At 40.7% G+C, this 23,561-nt stretch overlaps 1 protein-coding gene across 2 annotated transcripts; it reads left to right on the top strand.

Moving 5' to 3' along the window:
• Nucleotides 1-65: 65 nt before the first annotated feature.
• SEC24A (SEC24 homolog A, COPII coat complex component) lies at nucleotides 66-23,523 on the top strand. 2 transcript variants are annotated; one of them, XR_007905614.1, is made up of 24 exons: nucleotides 66-226; nucleotides 4,978-5,502; nucleotides 6,885-7,043; nucleotides 8,607-8,684; nucleotides 8,989-9,155; nucleotides 9,710-9,882; nucleotides 10,871-10,973; nucleotides 11,734-11,860; nucleotides 12,203-12,312; nucleotides 12,712-12,824; nucleotides 13,470-13,588; nucleotides 14,222-14,277; nucleotides 14,592-14,798; nucleotides 15,075-15,195; nucleotides 15,759-15,917; nucleotides 16,417-16,590; nucleotides 16,935-17,045; nucleotides 17,444-17,619; nucleotides 18,336-18,473; nucleotides 19,144-19,248; nucleotides 19,361-19,453; nucleotides 19,973-20,076; nucleotides 20,478-20,848; nucleotides 20,990-23,523. XR_007905614.1 is itself a non-coding variant. In XM_051794038.1 (23 exons), exons 1-23 carry the CDS (start codon nucleotides 178-180, stop codon nucleotides 20,590-20,592), a joined length of 3,282 nt encoding a protein of 1,093 aa, XP_051649998.1. In that variant the 5' UTR covers nucleotides 66-177; the 3' UTR covers nucleotides 20,593-20,964. The 2 variants fall into 2 exon arrangements, 1 of the variants encoding a protein (XP_051649998.1); XM_051794038.1 differs by lacking the exon at nucleotides 20,990-23,523 and having other exon boundaries at nucleotides 20,478-20,964.
• Nucleotides 23,524-23,561: the final 38 nt, after the last annotated feature.

Genomic DNA, 23,561 nt, shown 5'->3' with positions numbered 1-23,561 from the left:
GTTCGGATCGGTCCGGCCCCGCCCCCGGCCCGGCCCCGCCCCCGGCCCCGCCCCCGCGGAGCCGCAGCGTTGCTCCCGGAAGTGCCACGTGTCGGCAGTGCGGCTGCGCGCGCGGCGGTTCCGGTGCGTGGTGCCCCCGCCCGGGCCCGCGGGCGGTGCGGGAGCGGCGGCCGAGCCATGGCCCAGCCCGGGGCACCGACCGGCCCACAACGGCCCTACACCAACGGTGAGCGCGAGGGCAGCCCCGGGGGCGGCTCCGGACTCGTCCCGCTCCTCCCGGGGCAGCGCGGGCGCGGGGCCGGTGCCCGCGGGCAGAGCGCGGGGAGGGGGTTCCGGGGCGGCCCGTTCGCTGCCCCGCTCGCTGGGGGACACCCGCCCGGGCTCGGCGGGGCCCTCAGCGACTCCCGCACACCCGCGGCCCGAGGGGAGCGCGGCGGATCGAGTAGGGACACGGGGAAGCAGCGGGAGCGGCGCCGGCTCCGTGTGTGAGCCGGGAGCGGGCCCGGACCGCGGTGTCGCTGAGACAAACACAGAGCGGCTCCTCGGGCACGGTAACCCTTTATTCTCACCTCTGTTCGTGCCCAGCGCCCCCGGTACGCCCGGTGCCGCGCGGGGTCCCCGCGGTGACAGCCCGGGGTTTGACCCTTGGAGCGGCGCTGTACGTGTGGCACCGCGGGTATCGCTGAGCTCAGCCTGCGCCACGGCCGGGCTCCCTTATCTTGTCCTTCCCGTAAAACCGGCGTTATCTGCTCCCCTGTGCTGCGAACTGGGAAGGTGCTAGTGACTTTCTTCCTCGCGAAATATACCTTTATAAAATTAAGATACTCAAGGTGAAACCGAACAGCTTATAGCCAGTGTTTTAAGCTAGAAATAAAGACGTACAAGGCCAGCCTTCTGTCTGTATCTGTTTTCGTTGTACGTGTGCAAATCTGTGCTGCTGTGTCTCCTGATTTCACACACACCCCCCACATCCTCTGCACTTGCTTCCTTAATTATACACTTGTGTGTCTCAGTAGCTCTGCTGCAGCATAAGCAACTCAGTTATAATGAGATCTTTTGATTTTTCTTTCCCCCCCCCTTCCCAGCACGTTTATTGCTTTTCCTCAAAGTCATCAGCAAAATGACATTTCACAAATAACTGTGGAGTTGCCTCTGGGGCCAAGGCAGTGGGAAGTGTGGGAGAGCAGTGTGGGGAGAGAGGCTCTGTTCTGAGAGCTGATGGTCTGAGCAGAGCCTGCACAAAGGGAGCCTTAGCTAATGGAGTGACTGAGTGGGATGATTTACAGGCTGGCAGTGCTTTATGTTTGCTGATTTCCCTGGTGTCAGATTAAGCACATAATGAAAGTTCTGGAGAGGCAGTCGGAGAAAGAAGAATTTCAGGCTACTCAGCTGTCAGGTGCATGAAAAACAAAGAACTGAAATGTAGAGCTATGCAAATGCTAGGTAAAAGAGTCAGACAGTTGTTAGAGTATGTTAGAGGTAAGGTTTGGGTTGCTGGTCTTTCAAATAAATTGGATTGCTCAAGCATGGACGGCTCTTAGCACTGTTTAAGATACATATTGAGAAGGTGCTGTGATCCTTGACAGCTTTATAAAACAGCGCTGAGAGTGCTGTAGTGGGGCTGGTCTGTGAGGAAAGAATGTCAGCAGAATGATGGATTGTTATATGGCTGTCAGCCCTTCCTCTCAGCTTGTTGCTTGCTGAGCTGTTTGCAGGTAACTCCCTGCCTGTCCACCAAGGCAGTGAATTATCAGAGCAGCACCATGTGCTGACCAGGAAATTGTTTAGCAGGAGCATCGGGTTGCTTGGCAACAACCTTCCTCTCCTTCATTCCTGTTTGGCTTTTAATAGGGCCAGGATTCTGCTCTCATTTAACTGCAGGTTTCTAGCTTGCTTTTCAGTTGACAGATCTGAAGTGCAAACAAGAAGGAGGAACAATTCTTTTAGAACTGCTTTGCTCTTCTTATGTGGTATCTTAACATGGCATTTAATGAGGTGCTTTAGGAGGGTTTGGAAACCAGTGGGTTGGAGTCACTGGTGGTGACTGATCCCGTGGCATCTGTTGGGATGTAACTTTTCAGAGTGTTTATCCTTGCATCTCCCTGGAGGTTGGAAAGCTTGTGGCTGGTGAAAGTGATGTGCTAAAGAACTGGCTTGGAGTAGGGGGCAGTGAAATTGTGTGTGGCAGAAAATATGACTTGGATCCTGGCCTTCTTCATTAGTACTTTGACCATTTTATAAAACCACCAGGCAACATTCATATATGTTCTGGTGCCATTCCTGAGCTCTTAGAAATGTTAAATGACCTTCTGTTGCTCTAGAGGTGTCTTGTGCTGTTAAGTAGGTGGCCTTTCTTCTGTTACTAACTCATCTCTCTGGTCTCTTGAGTGTCTAGTGCAGGTGAAGTAGCTCTTCAGCCTACACAGAATTCCTTGTTTGTTCTTGGCTTCACAAAAACCAGCAGCACTTGAGGAAAGCTGGGGGGCCCAGATGCTCTTTGATGGGCCTCAGTAAAGAGGTCAGGTCAAGATGGGAGCCTGGCAGCAACAAACCAGCGAGTCCTGAGCAGTTTTTGTGTGCTGTGAAACCCTCTGTAGAGCAGTTTTGCCCCTCAGTGCTATTTCTTTAGCTTTGTTGGCAGCTTTATGCAGGCTTGTCTTGGAAACATGAACTACACGAGGGTATCGAGACATTTTGCCATCCTTCTGATTTTAAAAATTGAAATTTGAAACATTGTGCTGTGGTGAATTATATTTTTTTAGTAGTAGTAGTGGTAAGGTGCCATAGAAAATATCAAGTTGGTCAGCTTTGGGTATCACCTCACTTCTGTTTTATCCTCAAGCAGGAAAACAGTGCATAAGAGAGCAATCCAAGTACTCTTGATTCCTGTCTGGGCTACAGAGTTGTGCCTGAAGGTGAATAATCAAGTTAGGAAATTAATTAGTATTTGTTCTGTATTTTTCATACAGCTTATGGTAATGCTGTTGCATCAGTGTGTGTGAATGCAGACAGAAGGTTTGGCATCACATAAGAATTCTCCATCATTTTTAAAGTTAGTGAGTTTCATTGACAGTGGGGTTTGTAAATTGATTGTTGCAAACCCATCTGATACACTGCAGGGTAATTTTTGGAGGTGAGTCACAACAGCATTTTCATCTTTGTGAGCCACCACTGATTGTAGAGAATGACTGATTGCAAAGATTCGTGAGCAGCATTGTAAGGACAGTAGGTTATAACTGGATTTCCTAACTGAATCACAAATTGCATGTTGAAATTAATGGGTGGGGAATGGACGGTGTGTACTTTTGATGCACAAATAACAGAGGAGTGAGGATGAGATCATTGGCACTGTAGTAGTGTGCAATATTCCCTGAATTACCACCTGTCTGTGACCCAGAGCCTAAGGCTTCCTAGGGATTGAGGAGCTGAATGACCAGTGCAGTGTTTGTCCTAACTGAGAATTTCAATGTATTCTGCATTTAGCTTAATTTATTGTTAGAATAGCCTGAGTTCAAAGTTGTTTTAACATGGAAATGTGAACTTGCTCACTTTTCAGAACTTAACTGGAATGTTTCAGTAGGAAACCAGCTGTCTTTGGTTTAATGTTAAATGAAATTCTGTGACTTCATTCTGGTGGCAGCTGTTTCCAGTACTCATATGATAGATATCTATATATCTATATATCTATATTCACTGTCCAAGCTAATATCTCTGACGTGTTTTTTTAAAATTTAAGAGTTGAATCCTGCAGGCATTTCTCGTCTGGAGAATTAAGTGCTTTTGTTTATCTAGGTTCAAAAAAATTGTTCAAATATTAACTAAATCTGGAAATCTGGAAAACAGTACAGGGTTGCAAAGAAAAGAATCTTAACTCTGAGCCATAAAGAGGTTCTTTTCTGCTCTCACATGTATAACTGTGTGTGTGGAATGTCTCCAGTATTCAAGCTGTGTGTTTAGAGGACAAGGAGAGCCACAATGTGACTGGCTAAACAGAAAAATACAACATTGGGAAGAGTTTTGGTAATTTTGAAGGAGTCGTGGCTGGCTAGGCATGCAGTATCTAGTGCATTGTGCTCAGAAGGATTTCAGAGAATTTATAGCCTCTCTTCAGGATGTTTTTTTTGTGGCAATGGTATGGACAACCTGTAGTAGTACCTTTCTTGATGGAGCTCTTACTGCAGTGGAAATCTCGTGGGATTCTGTATCTCCGTGTTCCCCGGTAAAGCAGAAATCGGATGATGCCCTTGCCGGTGTTGGTTACTATTTGAAGAGTTATTAACCCTTTTTTCAATTTTTTTTCTTCAAATGAGTAAAACTCAGCAGAGCTATACCAACCCACAAATGCATAAAGAGCATCATTAACCTATCAATTTTATTTCCCTGACTGGTGAATTATTTTATGATAAATTTACCCTTCATTCCATGTTGGTGACAGTAGGCCGCTCGCATGCGTATGAATAGTTCTCTTACTAAAATTAACTGCAGAAACTTTCATAGATTAACTCTGTCACTTGAGAAGTAGCGTGGTGACCTATGCTGGAGCTGGCTGGTGGTGTCTTTGTGGTAAGCTGAAGTTTTAAGTAGATGTCAATCGTCATGTGAAATGGAGTTATTACGCAATGGATCTTCCGCTTTCGGTCTGCTCATGTGCTGCTACCAGCTGTGTGAGAGTGCTCCTCTGTGGTCAGCTTGCTTTTGGGTGTTTCTGAAGATTCAAATGGTATCCTGGGTGAATTTCAGTCCAGGAGCACGAAATGCCTAGTGGTTGCAAGGCTACTGTAGAACAAAACAAAGATCTAAGTGTTGATAGCAAAATACTGCCAAATTCATGTCCCCTGTAGCAATACTTCTGTCACACCTGACTGTTTAAAGGAAAAATGGCCTGGAGACTCATAAAATCCCAAGGAAAACATCTCTTATTTTCAGAAGTGATGCACCACACTGACTTCCTAAAGAGTGTAGTTTTCTTTCTTGCAGGCCCTGTTCAGAACCAGCTGATGCATTCACCCGATGGCCAGGGATACAACCCTGCGGTTCCAGGACCGTACCCCCATCAGGCGCCGGCGAAGGTTCCTCCACATCAGTCTCCTGGACAGTATAACTATAGTGGCTCTCAGAATGTTCCTCAGTTAAACAATTATCAAGGACCTGGCCAGACTCTGAACAGACCCCCAGTGCCAGCTTTCTCCGGGTCACCAGTACCACAGACAGGTCCTGCTCCGCAAGTGCTGCCGCCGCCCGCGTTACAGAACTCAGCTGCTCTATCTTCTGCTGGAAGCTTTCCCCCTGGAGCCAGCCCACCGGTGCTTTCAAACTGGCAGTACAGCCAGCCTCCTGTGAGTCAGCCACTTGGGGCTCAAACAAGCCATTTGGCTCATGGGACAGGGACAGGGTCAGCTCAGCCACCGTCGTCGTTGTCAGGAAGTACAAATCCCCCAGGGAGTTACCAATATGCTGCTTCTCCGGGAGGTCCCCAGCTTCAGAACAGCTACATGAAGCCAGGTAACCATCCCCTCTGGATGTCTTAGCAATGTCCATTTCTCAGTGTCCTTTTAAAATAGAGGATAGAATTGACTCTGCAGTGGCACTTAGCTTGTGGAACAAGACTCAAAGCAGATACGCCCACTTGGAAATACTGGGGTGCTTTCTTTGGTGTACAAATGGAAGTTCTGTGCACAGGTTGGGTGTTTCAGTTGGCTGAAGCAGGTAACTCCTGAATGGTGTCTCATTGTTTTGGTACACTCTGTTTCTGTGACCTTCATCATTCCTTGGGGTGGCTCTTGGAGCATTAACATGTTTCAGTCCAGGACTTCACAGTTAAAAACTATAGTTCTGTTTAGTGAGCATGGTCTCCTTTTAGCATGGTTAGCTTTTCTGTAATCACTTGATTCAGGTTGTTTTCTGAGCAGCCTAAGTCAGGTTGATGCAAAAAATTGGAGCACAGCCTGGAAAGAAAACTGAAAAGCATTCTGTGCTGTCGAAATGAAAAGTTCAATGTAAAACTTCCTCCCTCCAAACTTGCAATTTTCACATTTGATGATAATTGTCAGTCTTTAGAAAGTACTCTAAAAGTATGAGACTTATTCCTGCTGCTTGACTGCTGGTATATGCAGTGGTAAAAGCTTTTCTAACACTAAATAGCTGTATTATGCAACTTGTGATTATTGTGGAAACATGGTTAATACTCAAGTTTCTCTTTGCCAAACTTCTGTCTGTTGTTACGGAGGTTTTTCTGACTGAGCATGCGAACAGGAATTAAGTACAGAAATATTTTCCATGTAAAAGCTAATAATTTTTCTTGTGAATTGTTTTTAGCCTCATTAGAGACTTTTCTTGATGCTAGTTTTTTTGTTATATGCCTGACTAATTTTGTTATGCTGTTCAAAATGTCCTAAGCTCACAAAATTTATGAAACTTTTTCTGGCACTGAATTGGAATAACCAGTTAGTACTCTGGAGTTAGTGAGGAAAATGGTGGGAGATTTTGGAAAGTGGCATATGAAATGAGAGCAAGTGTTTGGAATAATATCCATTCAGTGGTGAATCCTCTTGGTATTTTTTTGTAGAACAATGATCACTTTTAATTTAGCTCATTTGGTGATCACTCCAGACTCAGTTATGAAGTTTGAATGCTTTCTGTACCTCTTGAAATTCTTGCCAACAATAGCAACAAAAAGCTGACAGATCAACAGCTACAGGAACCCAGCCTAAGAAACAACCTGAAGTTGTGAGACCTTCCACACACATTAAGGTTTATGTCTCTCATGCTGTTTATCCTCTGAATAAGAGGAATATTTAGAGTTCAGCCCGTGTGTTTTCCTAACAAAACTTAGGTGACTTTTTTCAACTGGGTTAAACTCTCCCTAAAGGTTACTTTTTTTACAGGATCTGCACCTCCACCAGTGACTCAGCCTTTAACTCCACTCCACCCTCCAAGGCCACCTTTAGGACCCCCACCAGTTGGAGGTCCACCAAGGCCACCAACAGCAGTAGCAGGACCCCCTAATGCACAGTCTCTGCTAAATTCAGCTGCAAATAGAGAAGGTAAGAAATCATCTGCTCTTTATGTTGAATTCCAACATGGCAATTTGCTGTAATAGGCAACCTTTGAAGTCAAGCACATTGTTCTATTAGGACTCAAATTGTAAAATTGGTACTAATACAGCTAATAATTCAATGTGAAAGGAGCAGGTAAGGACCTGGAAGGAAGTAAAATACTTCTTGTAGACAGATGTTAATAAAATTTTAAGAACTAACTAATTTTCAAGTGCTGTTTAACATGGCCATGTCTCCCATGGTTGGTATTGTGTTTTTTCTTTGTCGTGTTCTAAAATGATAGTGAAATTCTGATTTCTCTGCACTCCTGACTGCTGTGGGGACAAAGTCTATGCATAATTTGCCATATTGTTTTTTCTGCAGGGAGAGCTAAAATGTGGACCCTGCAATCTCTTGGTAGCTGTATCTTATTCTTCCCCTCTGTGTAAAACCACTGAAACACACATCTTGGATTTGTTCATTTTCTGAAGGAAGTTACTGCAGGCTGTTAAGTGTCAGCTGTTGAAGACAGATACCTGACTTTCTGTGTCTCCTGTGGGCCTTGCACAAACATGCCATTGTTTAGGAACTCCTCAGGGCTCTGTATCAGACAGACTGCAGCTGGATGGTATTTAGTGCCCATTCTAGATAGGGCCACGTGCTAGTCAGCAGCTTTATTTTTACATATATAGTTTGTTCTGTCAGAGCTGTTGGTTCCTTGCATGTTCAGATTGACAGTTTCTTGTGTGTGGTAGCTGTGTGAGTACAAGAATAGTAGATTCAGATTTAGCTTAATTTAGAATGTATTAAATGCATTAGAAACAGCTTTTGCTTAGAAAATATTTTCTTCATAATTAAGAAACATTTTCGTAGCCCTGGAGAAATAAAAATGTTTAGTCTAGGAAGCAGGTTGACTGCTGCATTCTTGCAAGATTCAGTGTATGATGTGAGTTCTTTTTATTGGGTCATCTTTGAAGATTTTAATGATAATAAAAATAATTTGAGAACCTACTTCTCCTTAGCGATAGATAATTGTGTTTGTATATTTAGACATAGTTAGCTTACCAAAAACTGTCCTTTAGGAGCACTCTCTCAATTTCAAGGTTTTCTTATCTCAGATGGAATTTCTGTCTTGACTGATATGTGACCATATCAGAACTGTTGCTGTTTGGTGACCAGTACTGGACCAAGTGTGTAAGTGAAGGGAATTTGGTGTTTCTGTGAATTATCAGTGGAAAAAGTTTGCAAGGGAACTCAGGACCTAAGCTGTCCCCTGACCCTTTACTGCGTGGAAAGTTATGGCAAACACCTGATGGAAAGGAATCGCAGAAGGTGGTTGAACCTTGAAAAAAGATTGTGAGGTTTTATATATGTCCTTTGTTGAGGTCACAAAGGAAGGGTGAGAAAGAGGCCAAAGTGTTTATTTAATTCAGTTTTGTCCTGGGACAAAACCGAAGTAGATCCAAATTATGCTCACCTAAATATTCATCCAGCAAGTAAAATTGTTTTGCAGTTAACTCATTAAAACATCTTCATAACTTGTGAATTTTTTTTTATTCTTTTCCTTCAAAGGTGATGCTGCATCTGCTGCCAGTGATGGGTCTGTGGTGCAAAACAGCTACGATGCAATAGAAGGTGGTGGCCTCATGGGTAAGGCTTGGGGAGTAAAAAACAGTTGCTATTATCATGTAACTTCTAAGAGTCTGGGAAAGATAGAAGTTTAAGCATTTATGTATTTGGTTCAATGCCTGTGTTGAAGCTAAATATGAAATTTGAAGCATTGACAGTTAGCATGTCTTTGCCTGTAACACACAAAGCAGGTGAGAGCACTTTGCAAAATTGACAGTAGTTGTAATATTTACACTTAGAAACTAAAGCAGCTCTCCAGCTGTACTAATGCCCTGAGTAAGATACAGTTCCTCAACAATTAAGTCTTTGTCTGCTCTGCTTTCAGCAACTCCACATCATTCTCCTGCTGCCCCGAATCTTAAGATGAATAGAAGTGTTGGGTATTCTTACCCTGCCTTACCCCCAGGCTACCAACATCCTTCTCCTCCTGGAGCACCAGGAATGCACGGAGCTGCTTTGCAATATCCAGATGGATCAAAACATTTCCACCAGGTAAAGACTGTCTGGTTTTTATCTCAGTACTACCTGTGGGGTGTGTGTGGGTAAAGAAAAGGGATGATTGGTGTGTGTTGTACATCTCTAAGGTGCTGCTTCTGTGGTTCCCTGTTTAAGCACCATTTGTTCTAAGAGGATGGATGTAGCCTGAATTAATGCTTTTGCCAGTGCCTTTCTGAAGTGCCAGCTCTATATGAAGTGTTCTATCCTCACATCTGTTCAGGATGTTTCTTTCAGCTGCTTTTGGCTTGTTTCTCTTCCCTTGTGTTCTCATTGTCAGCTGAAGTATTTGGGGTTTTTTTGCTGAACTTTGAAAGCAACCTGAGCAACATTTCAAGAGCTTTGTAGCAAATGTAACAAATTTTTACCTCTGCTGTGTTACATGCCTAAGTCCAAGTTTGTGTAATAAGTAATATTCTAAATATATCAATACAATGGCAGTTAATACATGAACAAAACAAACTGAAAGGGAAATATGTTTACTTTTGAAATGAACTGTGGGTTTCAGCCAAATAATTGATGTTAATTTCTGAATTTTTATTTGACTCTAGCCTGCCCTGGGCACTAATCACTTAACTGCATCAATGGGTGGCCTGAGTCTGCAGCAAGAAGGGTTAAGACCTGTGAATCTTCTTCAAGAAAGGAATATTCTTCCTACGACCCTCCTGAAGGCTCCTGTCCCAAACTTGCAAGAAGACATCCAGAAGCTCAACTGTAATCCTGAGTAAGATTGTCTGTTTGCTATAATTCATCAAAATAAATAGAAGTATAAATTTCTGCTTATAAACATAACTTTACAAACTATTTCCTTAACTCTGTGAGTAGGAAATATTGAAGTTGGGCTTCATTGTGTTAAGATAAAGGCAGTAAGTGGGTTTAACTTTGAAGTTGGGAAAATTATTTGTGTAGAAAGTATGAGGGAAAATATGTTGCTTGCAAGGCAGCTATAGATAGGTGGAGTACAAAAACATTATAGTTGGTAGTATGATTGAGAAAAGATATAAAATAGGAATTAAGTCATTCAAGCGAGGTACACCAAAAAGATTGTGAATGCAGAAATATGGGTGAGCTCTGTATTGAAAGTAACCTTTTAAAACAACAGAATAAATGAAATATCAGACAAAAGGCTGGCAGTTGGTTATTCAAGTCATGTCTCTGAGGAGACCAACCAAACTGTGTGTAGCCAGGTAGTCCTGCTTTGCAAATCTTTTTATGACAGAGGAAACAACAGTGCCTTTGGGACGCTGTTCATGCAAACAAGCTGGACTGGATTTGCAAACCTGCCATGCACATCTGCTCTTTGCAGAAACACCCGAGTGCTGAACCCTCAGAAAATGACTGTGGGGTTGTTTTTAGTTACTAAGTTTTAAAACAACTTTTTAAATTTTGCTGGTTCTGATTTATTCCAAAATAACACTTCATATATAAAGATTTGGTGCAACTTTGAACGTTGTTAGGCTTAACTTTGACTTGAGTGACTAAAATAACACTCAACTCGGTGTAAAGAGCATTTGTATAAAATAACATGAGAACTCAAAAGATGGTTTATGGGTCAAGCTCAGAGAAACAAAATGGTGTGACAGAGATGGAGAAGATCCTTCATCTGGAAATGGAAATTCAACATCACCAGCTCTAGAAAAATATACTGTACTACTGAAATCATAATTTATTTTCTGAAAGCCTCTGAAAATAACCCTTTGTCCTCCATGTAGGTTGTTCCGCTGTACCCTGACTAACATTCCTCAAACTCAGGCCTTATTGAATAAAGCCAAACTTCCTTTGGGGCTCCTGCTTCATCCTTTCAAAGACTTATCGGTATGACAAATATTCAAAACTTTTAACTGCTGAAATATCAACTGTGCCTTTAGCAGAGTCCAGAGTTGGACAGTGAATTATAAAACAAGGGCAGGTATCTTGGCCCAGAAAAATTACCATAGTAACTGACATTTCCCTGTTCCATCCAGATCACTGTAAATTTTCTAAATTATTTCTCCCTACCACTTCTTAATGAAAAAACCCAACTCTCAAACCTTAAAAAACCAAAAGTATAGAGACAGCACAGCCCTGGAACTGTGACAGAAGACAACACATCTAAATTCCAGTTTATCTTGTCACATATCAGTTGTAGTTATTGATTTCCTATACCAAACCTAGTACTAATTCTAAACTCAATTAAGACTTGACAAAGTTGAAGGGGTTTGGATGTCCTTGGATAGACAGAAGACTGTGAATTCAACAGTGCCTCTTTCAAACACTGTTGGGTTTTTTTACAATTTAATTAATTAGCTTTTCTGCCCCTGATTTTTGATCTATAGTGGGTGTAGGACTTGGTCTTAAACCATCATAAAATTTAAGACTTTAGAGGCTTGGAAAGGAAACCTACCCAATCAAATATGTTAGAGCTCAGTTCCTACCTGTTACACTAAGGAATTGTAGGGATGCTGTGAGGATGCAGAAGTGCTCCTTCCTTCCACAAGAGTGCTTTGAGCAGCTAGCCAGGAAGCAGAGTGTTGTTTTTATAGATGAATAGCTGCAGTGTGGTGATGCTTTAAAACAGGAAGCTTCTCTCTTCCAGCAATTGCCAGTGGTCACTTCCAGTATTATCGTGAGATGCCGTTCCTGCCGGACCTACATTAACCCTTTTGTCAGCTTTCTAGACCAAAGGAGGTGGAAATGCAATTTGTGCTATAGAGTGAATGATGGTAGGTTTTAAATGTGCTTATTGATTTAAAGGGTTACAGTTCACCTTTCCCACCTTGACCTTTGAGACTGTTACTTGTTGGCCAAGTCAGTGCTGGGGTTGTTGGAGTCCTGCTGGGGCTGTGAGTCCTGAGAAGTGTTTCCCAATGGCAGTGGTGTCACTAGAGAAGCACAGTAAGCCCAAGTGGTCCCCCAGAGTATCCTTTCAGGTGACAAAATAGCTGCCCTGCCTCGTGTAGTTCTCCAAGAAGTGTTGCCCAACAGCTACAAAAGATATATGTGTTTTAAAATGCAGCACAGCCAGTACCAGTGTGAAATACTAACATATAAACTTACCTGCATAGTTCCTGAAGAATTCCTGTATAATCCTGTGACAAGAGTTTATGGAGAACCTCATAAAAGACCCGAAGTCCAGAATGCTACTATTGAGTTTATGGCTCCATCTGAATACATGGTAAGGCTTTATTTATTTTTAGTTACTTTTAGTTAGTCTCTCCCTTTGCTTTGTTTTCAGAGGGAAGTCAGAAAAAACTTTGTTACAGAAGATGCTTTCCAGCTCAGTAGAACAGTTTTTGCTTCAAGTAGTGTATTAGAGAACTCTTAGGGTGAACTTCAGATAGTTCACTTCTAAACATTTATGATGTCAGAGTTGTTCTGTATTTAAATATGTAGGTATTTGTAGGTCTTCTGGAAGAAAACTGGAATTCTGTATTACCAAATGAGAGGCAGATGCATTCAGAAGTTCTAGCTGTCATCTGTGTGCTGTTTTAAGAGTTTAAACTTGCAGTGGAATGAACAAACCTAACGTAGTGAGTGTTATTTGAAAATTAAAGGTCATCTTTTCTTTGCTCAGCTGCGTCCACCTCAGCCACCCGTGTACCTCTTTGTGTTTGATGTCTCTCACAATGCAATTGAGACAGGATACTTGAATACAGTCTGCCAGACCTTGTTAGACAATCTTGACTTGTAAGTACTTTTTTTCTTAAAATCTCCTATTTTCATTCCTCTTAAGAAATTTGTAATAGACACCAACATGCCAGTCCTTCCTGTCTAGAAGAGATATATCCTGGTGTTGGCCAGTGGTGTGTTAAAATGGACCATAAAGCTGCAGTCTTTTTTCCCATCACAGCTGCACCAGTATAAAAGATAATTCTGAGGTGTGTTTTTCAGTCTGACTCTCCTATCTGCTTCACCAATCCCCAAAAGAATATAAACGTCATGTTTATGAGATCTTTTGAACTGTATTTTTTAAAAGCTGAAATTTAGATAAGCATTTGCTGAAAGAAGTCATACAGCTAATAAACTTTTCATAAAATACATGCTCTTTGAACATATCTAAATGCTGCTTGGTATTTTGCAGTTTATTTCTCCATTTCTGATTGCCCTCTTAAGGTTCCTGCATGTCTGCTAGGTGACTCTGCTATGAGCTACTTTTTTGTTGTTTGGTTTTTTTTTTTTTAATCTCCACAATGACTTAGTCAAGCTTTTGCAGTGTAGCTGTGAAGCTACTTTGTAATAACCATGGAGAGATGCAGTGGATGTTTAAAAATAAAAAAAAAGCCTGCAAAAATGAAATTTCATCTTGTTGAACACCATATGTCTCATTTTCAGGCTTCCTGGGAACACTAGAACAAAAATAGGCTTCATAACATTTGACAGCACAATCCATTTCTACAGCCTTCAGGAAGGTCTCTCTCAGCCTCAGATGCTTATAGTTTCAGATATTGAAGGTATGCAGAAATAAATTCTGTGATTAGTATCTACTAATGACTGCCTGTTATGACAGCCTTTAAAAATATGTATATCTTGTGAGAGTTTGTAGGTCAGATCATTAATCTCTCTGGTAATGCCTTTAGGAGTAGCACATGTGTGTGTTCCTTTATGAAGTCATCTCCCTGATGTCTCCCTGAGCAGTGCTGGGGCTGCTCATGACTTAAAACGTGCAGCCAGCCTTCCTAACTCCTGGTTTAATTTGGACAATTATCTGGATTCCTCTTGAGGTCCCAAATACTGATGCTGGGTACATTTCTATAGATTTCCTGGTGACTGGTGCTTAGTGCTTGTCCTGCTGCCTTTCGTTTCGAGTCACCTTTCAGCATGTTGTGGGGCAGGGTGGAATGAACACTGGAATTATTTGCTCTGTGGTTTTACTTAATAGTCTTGATTATCCTTCAGCCCAGTTGATTGCTACTCTAACACAGCATTCTAGCCACAGGAATGCTTATGAGAAAAAAAAAGAAATCCACATAATTATGTTTACATGGGTTTATACACTGACACCTTGTGCTTTATTCAATGGTTGGCAAATACAGTCAGGGAAGTGTTCTTTAAAGATAACTGAAATACTTTTTTTTCCCTTCCAGATGTATTTATACCAATGCCAGAAAACTTATTAGTAAATTTAAATGAAAATAAAGAGGTAAGAGCTAAGAACTATCTTAAGTAACTAGTGACATAGTTTGGGATATGTTTGGTAATTCTTGGATTACTTAGCGCTCTTGAACACCTACTGTTCAAATGCCAGGTTTGAGACAGAAAAGAGAGGTTTTATCTGTGTGACTGTAAACTTTGGCCAACTTCAAACAAGGCAGTACTTCAATTTTCTAGGACTTTTTCTTTACTACCTTAATATTAGAAGTGTTAATACACAGTTATGTAGTTCAGCAATCAGCTCTAGAAAGAAGAAAACTCTGAAGACTCCGAGACTTACTATTTGTGTTTCCTCACTTGTAGCTAATTCAAGATCTGTTGAAGACCTTGCCACAGATGTTTACCAAGTCCCTGGAAACTCAGAGTGCTCTGGGGCCTGCATTACAGGCTGCCTTTAAACTGATGTCCCCCACTGGAGGTAGAATCACTGTCTTCCAGACACAGCTTCCCACTGTGGGAATGGGAGCACTGAAGCCACGAGAAGAGCCAAACCAAAGAGCAACTGCAAAGGTTAGGAAGGCAAAAAAGGTTGAGGGAACTGGCAGCCCTGTTCTGTGCATGTGGGTGGTTCTGGGATTGCCTGTTCCAGGTTAATTTTGTGGTTTTCTTGGTAGAAAGAACAAAAAAGCCAACCAGGCAACAGAAACACAGATTAATTATCTGATTTTTTTTTTAAAGAAATTGCTGTAATCAGTGATGGAGAATCAGTTATTTGTGCCCCTGAAAACAGGCAATAAATCTGTTTGAATTTCCTTTGTATTTTTTAATTCTGCCCTGTATTTACAGGACATACACCTGACACCATCGACTGATTTTTACAAGAAGTTAGCCTTGGACTGCTCAGGGCAACAGGTTGCAGTGGATTTATTTCTTCTTAGTGGGCAGTATTCTGACTTGGCTTCTCTAGGTAAGTCATATAAAGCTTGAGGGGTGTGTAACTCCTGTACTTTTGGCAAATGTTTAGTGTATATTAAAGTTTAGTGTATGAACCTGATTTGAACTAATCTAATGTGTCAAGATGCAAATTCATCCTTGCTGAGCAGTGACAGTGAATAGAATGATGTTTAGTTAGAATAGAAGTTACTTTCATATCCTCCCTTAGTGAGTCAGGATTTTTGTGATACTGCTATAAGTGGCTGAAATACTTTCCTCCTTTTTATGCCTTTTAACCATCAGTGTAATTGTCTTTAGAGTAAGTTTTATTATAATTATTTTCTTCTCCATTTAACTAAACTATCAAGTGACCAAGTACCTGCAATTTCAGGTCAGTGGAAAATTATTTCCCACCTGAAACTGCACACATACTTAAAGATATAGTTGTGTTATATCTGTGTCTCTGTATGCAGGTCTATAACTGTGTATCAGAGTGATTTGCAGTTTAATAATTAAAGGGAATGTTGCATTCAGCTGGTATATTTAAAGGCTGCAGCAACTGTCTGCACTCTCCAATGTGTGCTGGTTTTGTTTCAGGTTGTATATCCAGGTATTCTGCAGGTAGTGTCTATTACTACCAGTCTTACCATCATAAACACAACCCTGTCCAGGTGGAGAAGTTGCAAAAGGAGCTGAAACGATATCTGACTAGAAAAATTGGGTTTGAGGCTGTCATGAGGATAAGATGCACAAAAGGTTTGAATTCACTTTCTTAGATTTTTGGGGCGGAGAGGAAGTGGGTGTTTGCTGTTTTTTGGGAATGTTTTGATTGGTATTTTAGCTGATTTGTAAGCTTAAATGCTTAAAAGGTAGAGATTAGAAAAGTAAAATTCAATACCAGAGATCAGACAATTTATTAAAGACTGTATATTTTCTGGCATCTAAGTTCCATTTTACAATGGTTAAAACTGGAAATTTTGTTGGACTGCTATTTCAGCAAGGGACCTTTTATAATCTAGAGACTTTCTACTATTGTGCATTGATTTGCCTTGCTAATTCCTGCTTTCTCTTAGGCTGTGTGGATTCTTTAGATTACTTGTGTGTTTGGGATATTTGCCTTTTCTGCAGATACTGTATTTCATTGAGAGGGAACATTCTGACACAGAACCATCTACACTGGTGGCACGTGTGTAAACAGTGTCTGTATTTCACAGCTATGAAACCCAAACTGATTTAATACTTGCTTATCTTGCAGGGCTTTCCATCCATACTTTCCATGGGAACTTCTTTGTAAGATCCACAGACTTGTTGTCGTTACCCAACGTGAACCCGGACGCGGGATACGCCGTGCAAATGTCCGTGGAAGAGAGTCTGACTGATATGCAAGTTGTTTCTTTCCAGTCAGCTCTCCTGTACACGTCCAGCAAGGGTAAGATGTACAGGTGGTGTCACCTGCAGTGTTCACGTGAGTCTTTGTGTCCATTTATCAGCTGCAGTTCAGCTGCAGTAACTTACTCAAACTGCCTTGTTTAATATCAGGATCACAGCTTGGGTATGTCATTGATGTCGTTGCTTCTTTCAGACCAAGAAGTTTCTTGGGAAACATAGTTTTGGTCTGAAAATAAATAGGCTTAACCTAGAAACTGAGAACTAATCATTTTAAGGGCTATTGAAAATGGCCTGATTCACCATCTGTATGGTTGAGCAAACAGTGGCATTTTAGTATTTCATAAAACAAGTATGTTGGGAGACAACGGTTTTCTTTTCCTGCAGGTGAAAGACGAATTCGTGTGCACACCATGTGCTTACCTGTGGTGACAACACTGAGTGATGTGTACCTGGGGGCAGACGTGCAGGCCATCACTGGGCTCTTGGCCAACATGGGTAAGTGTGCTCAGAGCCTGTGTGGGTATGCATGGACCCCATCCTTAAAGCTCTGAGCAATAATCCTCTAGGAGAAGAAAAAAAAAAAAGAAAAATCTTTTAGAAGAAAATATTCCCACTTTCTAAGAGTACTTTCTAAGTAGAAAGCCTAAGAGTATTGTTTTTAATGCTTAGCTTAAGTATCAGTAGAGCTGTGTGTAGTCACCTGGACTTAAGCTTAGTCTGGTGCATCATCACAGGCCCCTGGCTTTTTTTCTGATTCACTTCCTCTGGAATGCAGTGAAAGCTTGTTGGGATGCATCAAAGTATACAATAAAGTGAGAAGAGTTAACGTACATGACTGTATTCCTGCCAAGGGAGGAAAAGGCTCTTACTTGAGCTCTGTGCTCTGTTTTTAGCTGTGGACAGATCAGTGTCTGCCACGCTGAGCGATGCTCGGGACGCCCTGGTGAACGCCGTGATCGACTCCTTGTCCGCTTACCGGTCATCGGTGCTGAGCATCCAACAGCCCGGGCTCACCGCCCCCCACTCCCTGCGCCTCTTCCCACTGTACATCCTGGCACTCTTGAAACAGGTAAGAGGGTGATTGTTTGGCAGGTCAGCTCCAAGTAGAAGGACAGTTCTTCGGTGGAGAATGATTCAGTTCAGAAGTGTATGTAAAACCAAAAGTATAAATGTATTTGTTAATTGAATTTCTGTGAACTCATACTAGAAGTAATTTTAAATGTTGGACAAACTGGCTTTCTCTTTTAGAGAGAACTTTTGGATTCATACCTCTTGATTAGGAATTAACCAGCATGTTCACACCGAGCTTGTTCATTTAAAAGACTTTATAAGTATGTTACCCAATCAAGTGGGAGGAGTGAGCCCTTGTTTAATTTATAGCTGTTGTTTTGTCCCAAGAGACCAGGACTATCTCTTTCTTGTAAATCCAGACCTAAGATTCTGAACATTGGAGCCAATTGTTACCTGCTCCAATGTTAATTAAGTTCCATCAGGTAGCATTTTTAAGGTGTATGTTAGAGAGGCACATTGCAGGATGATTTCATCTCAGCTGTAGTGGATTGATGGTGCTGGGTCATGGTTAATTCTAGAATCCAGAAATGAGAATTGTATGATTTGTATGTGAAACATTGAAGAGAATATAAAATAGCAGCAGTAAAATACCATAAGAAAATACTTGCTGCACATCTCTACGACTTAAGCTGGAAATAAGCAATAGATGGTGTGTGAAATTCAGCTTCTCTGGCTTTGCTTTAATGGTTAAACTAAATGCCTGACTGTTTGCAGAAAGCATTTCAAACTGGGACGAACACACGTCTGGATGAACGGATCTTCACCATGTGTCAAGTGAAAAACCAGCCCCTTGTTTACCTCATGCTCATGACACATCCCAGTCTGTACAGAGTCGATACCCTCACAGATGAGGTGAGTCTTTGCATTGCTACATGATCTGTCTGTTTGATGGCAAAGACTTGTATGATGTGAAAATAAATTTGTGTTAAGAAGCTCCCAAGTTTCCCACATTAAAGCTGCGTAGCTAAAATGTAATGTTTCATATTCTCCCACTTGTTGCATTTATGCATTTGTTGTTTGGGACTGGATTGATGAATTCTGGAGAGAAGCTGTGCTCTGGCTATGGATGGATGAGGAAGGTTTTTCCCTAACTTTTTAAACTTTTTGCCTTGTGTCATTATCTTGCACTATAAATCACATGCATATAAAGACATCATAACATGCTTTAACCTTTTGTCACTCTGCAGCTTCCTTTATTTTAAAATGTCAAGCACTTCTGTGAACAGTGAATGTTTATGTAAAACCCTGAATAATTTTAGAAATCACATCTTTCGTAGATAACAAATCTGACATTCCAGTTCTAGAACTAATTAACCAAGATGTTGATTAAATACCCCCTCTCTAAATAAAACATTGGGATTTATTAGTAAATTATGCACTTGAAGTATGACTTAAGTTAAACTGAGAAAAAGGGCCCAGCTTCAGTATTCAGTGTAATACATCCTACTGTTATTTAACCTTCTGTTCTGTTTTGTTGCATCAAGATATGAACTGCTGGTTTTCTTCTTGCTTCTTCTTTTAGGGGGCTCTTAACATAAATGACAGAACTATACCTCAGCCACCCCTTCTCCAGCTGTCAGTGGAGAAGCTGAGCAGGGATGGTGCTTACCTTATGGATGCTGGCTCTGTAAGTTGGGTAGAGATGGAGATTTTAAAAAGTATCCAAAGTTACTTTATGAGAACACTGCTGGGGTGTGTTTTGTGCTGGACTAATGTTGTTATTGATGGGTATCTTTCAGGTGATGTTTCTGTGGGTCGGGAAGAACTGTGGGCAGGGTTTTATCAGCCAAGTCCTTGGAGTTCCAAATTATGGCTCAATACCACAGAATATGGTACGTGCTTGCTTTGCTGAACACCAGCCTTACAGTGCTGCCAGAATGTTTTCATGAGAACTAAAATACCACTACTCAAATATTAGCCCTCTAGTTACATAAATCCAGATTCAAGGAAAGAAATAATTGCTGTTACCTCTTGGGGTTTCTCCAGGCTGAAACTTTATAGAATATATTCCCATGAAAACGCAGTAAGAAGAGGCTGACAGTGATTGAGTTTCTCAGACCTGTGGGAGCAGATCAAGAACACTTGCAAACAGTGAGCACAGTGGGTTAGTGGGGTATCCTTATCTGCAGTAAACCAGGCATCAATCACAGCTCACTCATCATCATTCTGATAGCTAATTGCTGATAGCAGTTTAGTGCTCTTCACTGTTTGAAGCCCTTTCAAAGAAGACAGAACTGAAACTATACATCACAAAACCTATCTGTCTGGGTTTTCTTTATGCCCAATTAGTTCATTCTACTGTTTTTCTGAAAAATATCCTGTTTGTTTTAATGAAACCCTTTGCCTTTTAGACACATCTCCCAGAACTTGAAACTGCAGAATCCATCAGAACACGAGCTTTTGTTTCTTGGCTGAGAGAACAGAGACCTTTCTTTCCTATACTATATATAATAAAGTAAGTGGGTTTTAAGTTGTTGTGCTTCTTCAGGAACCTGTTAACAATACATATTTGGATATCATATACTGAACTTCCTTAATGGAAGTTTTAATGATGGTGTGTGCTGTGCCTGACAGATTTGACAACAGATATGACTTGTTGTGAGTTGTCTTAAATTAGAATTTCCACAGACTATAAAAGACTAAATGTCACAGAACAATCTTTAGGTAATGTCATATAAATGAAGTAAATGCTGGTAAGTGCTCTTACTAGGATTAATCACTATTAGGGGCTCTTTGGGATGCACTTTTCATATGTCCTTAAGCTCTTGAAATGTTTTGCCTGTAACTTTATCAATGTATTGCACTGTAGCTCTTGGCAAATGTTTATTTCACTCAAACACTATTTTCATTTTTAAGGGATGAGAGTCCATTGAAATCAAGTTTTCTGCAAAATATGATTGAAGACAGAACAGAATCAGCCTTATCATACTATGAATTCCTCCTTCATATACAGCAGCAAGTGAATAAATGAAACACTGGCCTTTGGCTCACTTCTTTAAGGAAAGATTTTGCAGTAAAGAATGATTGTGCTTGTAATATCTTCATTAATTCTGTGGCCTGAGGCAGTTGATGAGAAGTTCTCACTGTGATTTCAACGAACTAAAGCAAATAAAGGACCACATCTGAGAATCAAATGTGCAACTACATAAATATTGTACCTTAAAAAAAAAATCAAACTGTTGGAACCGGTTGAGCACCTTTAATTTGCTGCAAATCGTGTTTTTACTGTAAGTAGTTGCAGCATGAAGTACATTTACAAAGGCAATACTGAAAAGGTGAAATACATTTTGTAAAATAAAGAGTTCTTTGTTGTTCAAAATGTATATTTCTGTAACTTTTTGCCTTTTTTTTTTTTTTTTTGCTGCTAGATATAAAACCTCACAATACTGATCATGATTTGCAGGGAAATTCTTTCTAAGTGCATCCAGTGATTACAGACAGAGCATCTCAATGTTCAACTTAATGCTTAAAGTAGCAATGAAACAAGTGTTCATTGTGAAATGAACAAATACTTACGGAGTGTAGAATCCAGTGCTTGGATTTGGATTATGGCTAATAGGACTAAAGGTAAGCTTAACCTGGACGAGATGGCTGAATTCATAAAGCTTTTAATAAGTCAGTATTCTAATTTAAAAACTGGGGAGGAGTGGGCCCTACATGAGGTGGCTGAGTCAGCAGCAAGAGTAGACTTGGTAGATGGCAAGCTTTGCTTTTCTTCAGTAGAAGGAATAATTTTAATTTCAGTTTGTGGGAGGGGAAGGGCAAGGAAGGTTATCTCAGATTTATTGTTTGGGTTTACGTTCAGTAGACTTTTGGCTGTTGTTTACGTGAACTGAATGTTGGGCCCCTCAGATCTGGTGTTTGTGTGGCAGCGCTTGGGGCCGAATGTTTAGAGACAACACTGAACGTTCTGATGGTAAAACAGGAAATTATTTCTCCAAGAACAAAATTATTATATCGCATTTGAAGATTCGTGTATCATTGCAGACATGCCTGAGGTTGTCAAAGAAGGGGTTTTTTACTGTAGCTGTGTGATGAGCCCAGGTCCAAAGCCAGTGTGCACCAAACAAAAGCTTTAAATATACTCTCAGATCCTGCCAGAGCTGCAGATTGAAGCTGACATCAGACTTGAATCGAAAATTTATATACAAAAAGTATTTAAATAACTTTATAGAAGTGTATTGATAGTTGTTCTGTTTTGAAGATTAGGCTATCATTGATAGCTGCCAACATAGAGTATTTAACTTGCTGTATCTCTATGCCTATGGAAGTGTTGTGTATGGAGAAATCTTGGTTTGCTTTTTTGTTTAAGAGTGTAAACTTAAAGGTCTTGCAAAACCAGCTTCCTGGGGCAAGTAACTTGAAGAGGTTGTACACTTGTAAATGGTCAAACGTACTGTGCTTAGTTCACTTACATTTGGTGACACAAATGTCAGTGGGGTCAACATTTGGGTCAGCATTTGCTCCCATTTCAGGCTGTAGCTGCATGTGATTGTCAGGAGTTGCCTTACTTCAGGGGAGGAGTTCCTTGGGGGAAATTGTTCTTGTGGCTTGAGCACAAGAAGCTAAAGTTCAGAACAATGACTAAAATAGCATGGAAAGCCTATTATAGAACCAATTTAAGCTTCCCTGTCTGCTGCCTCCGTAGCAAACAGGAATATATTTACTTGAACAACTTTTCAGAGAATTGCACAGTTTCTAGTCATAGTGAAGAGGTTTTTTAAGTTTTGACAGTCTGATTTTTTTTTTCCAGGGGGGAAAGGGTTCTCTTCATTTAAATCATAAATGGAACCTCTGCACTTGCATAGGTTCTGACTGAAACCTTGTGTTTTGGGTATATTATCACCCAGATGTTGAAAACCATCCTTACATCTAACAGCCCACCCGAAGTCTGTTTGTTACTATGACTGTATTTTGCTACTATATCCCTTATTTTTTTTAAGAAACATAAATGTTGGAGGTGGCCTCATTGCTTTATGTACACCAGACTAATGGCTGAAGATGTCCGTCTTTGTGGCAATTAACAACTTTGAATTGCAGTCCCTAAGTTTGACAGAGCAAAACATGATAAATGAGTCCGATGAACCCTCTTGGAGTTCTCTTCTCTTTGGAAGAAATTCTGTATTAATTTATTCCCTAGCAGTGGGGAAGGCCTGCTGGTTCACTTGTACTGCTGTAAGGGCAACACAGGGCAGATGGACACACACTACCTAGGATTTCTCATTTTTACATAACGTTGAAAAATGAGAACACTGAAGATGAACTGCAAAAGTAGGCAAGAGTGGCTCTGGTACTTAGATCTCAGCATGACAACTCTCCCACTGCAAATGTGTGGTAGAGGTGTGTCTGTTTTTCTAGTTGAACACTTTTGTTTAAGCTGTTTCTGTATTTGACACATTAGTGTTCAGCGAACAACATTGTTACCATCCATTTTACTTTGCTTTCATTATCGTTTTTAATTTAATATATTTGAGTCTAAGTCCACATAGACTGTGTTGCAATAACTAGAATGATTCACTTTTATTTAGAATTAATTTCTTAACAGATTTTAATCAAAGATGCAGAATGGCTTTTAAGTTAAGGGACCATTAAATGTGATTTTAAGGTTCTGTTTACTATTATGGATGTAATCCTTATAGTAAATTTAATTTTGTAAAGTAGTGTATAATATTGTAATATTAAACCTTTGTTTTCTGAACTCAAACATTTGATCTTCAGTATGAAGTTATAAATCTCCCCCCTTCTGAATTTGAGACAGGATTTACTTGTCCTCCTTTTTACAGTTTGTAATTTTCACTGTTTTATTCCTGTAAAAAGTCATTTGTAACACATGCAAATGCTTATTTTATCTGTGCTAATTTATCAGATTTGGCTACTCAATAAAATTAATTGAAAGAACTCATGCAAGTCCATCACTCCTTTCTTATAAATAAAAATAGA

The sequence above is a fragment of the Manacus candei genome, unplaced genomic scaffold (assembly GCF_025592945.1).
Source record: "Manacus candei isolate 608988 ecotype Guabito, Panama unplaced genomic scaffold, ASM2559294v1 h1tg000037l, whole genome shotgun sequence".
NCBI classification, from domain to species: domain Eukaryota; kingdom Metazoa; phylum Chordata; class Aves; order Passeriformes; family Pipridae; genus Manacus; species Manacus candei.
The sequence above is the reverse complement of the archived record's forward strand: the minus strand, read 5'-3'. Positions and strand labels throughout refer to the sequence as shown.

Excerpts from the sequence above, each read along its gene's own strand:
- SEC24A (XM_051794038.1), top strand. The coding sequence starts at position 178 with ATGGCCCAGCCCGGGGCACCGACCGGCCCACAACGGCCCTACACCAAC. Across the intron at positions 227-4,977 it reads ACAACGGCCCTACACCAACG|GCCCTGTTCAGAACCAGCTG; the intron begins GTGAGCGCGAGG and ends TCTTTCTTGCAG. Across the intron at positions 19,249-19,360 it reads ACCTTATGGATGCTGGCTCT|GTGATGTTTCTGTGGGTCGG; the intron begins GTAAGTTGGGTA and ends GGTATCTTTCAG.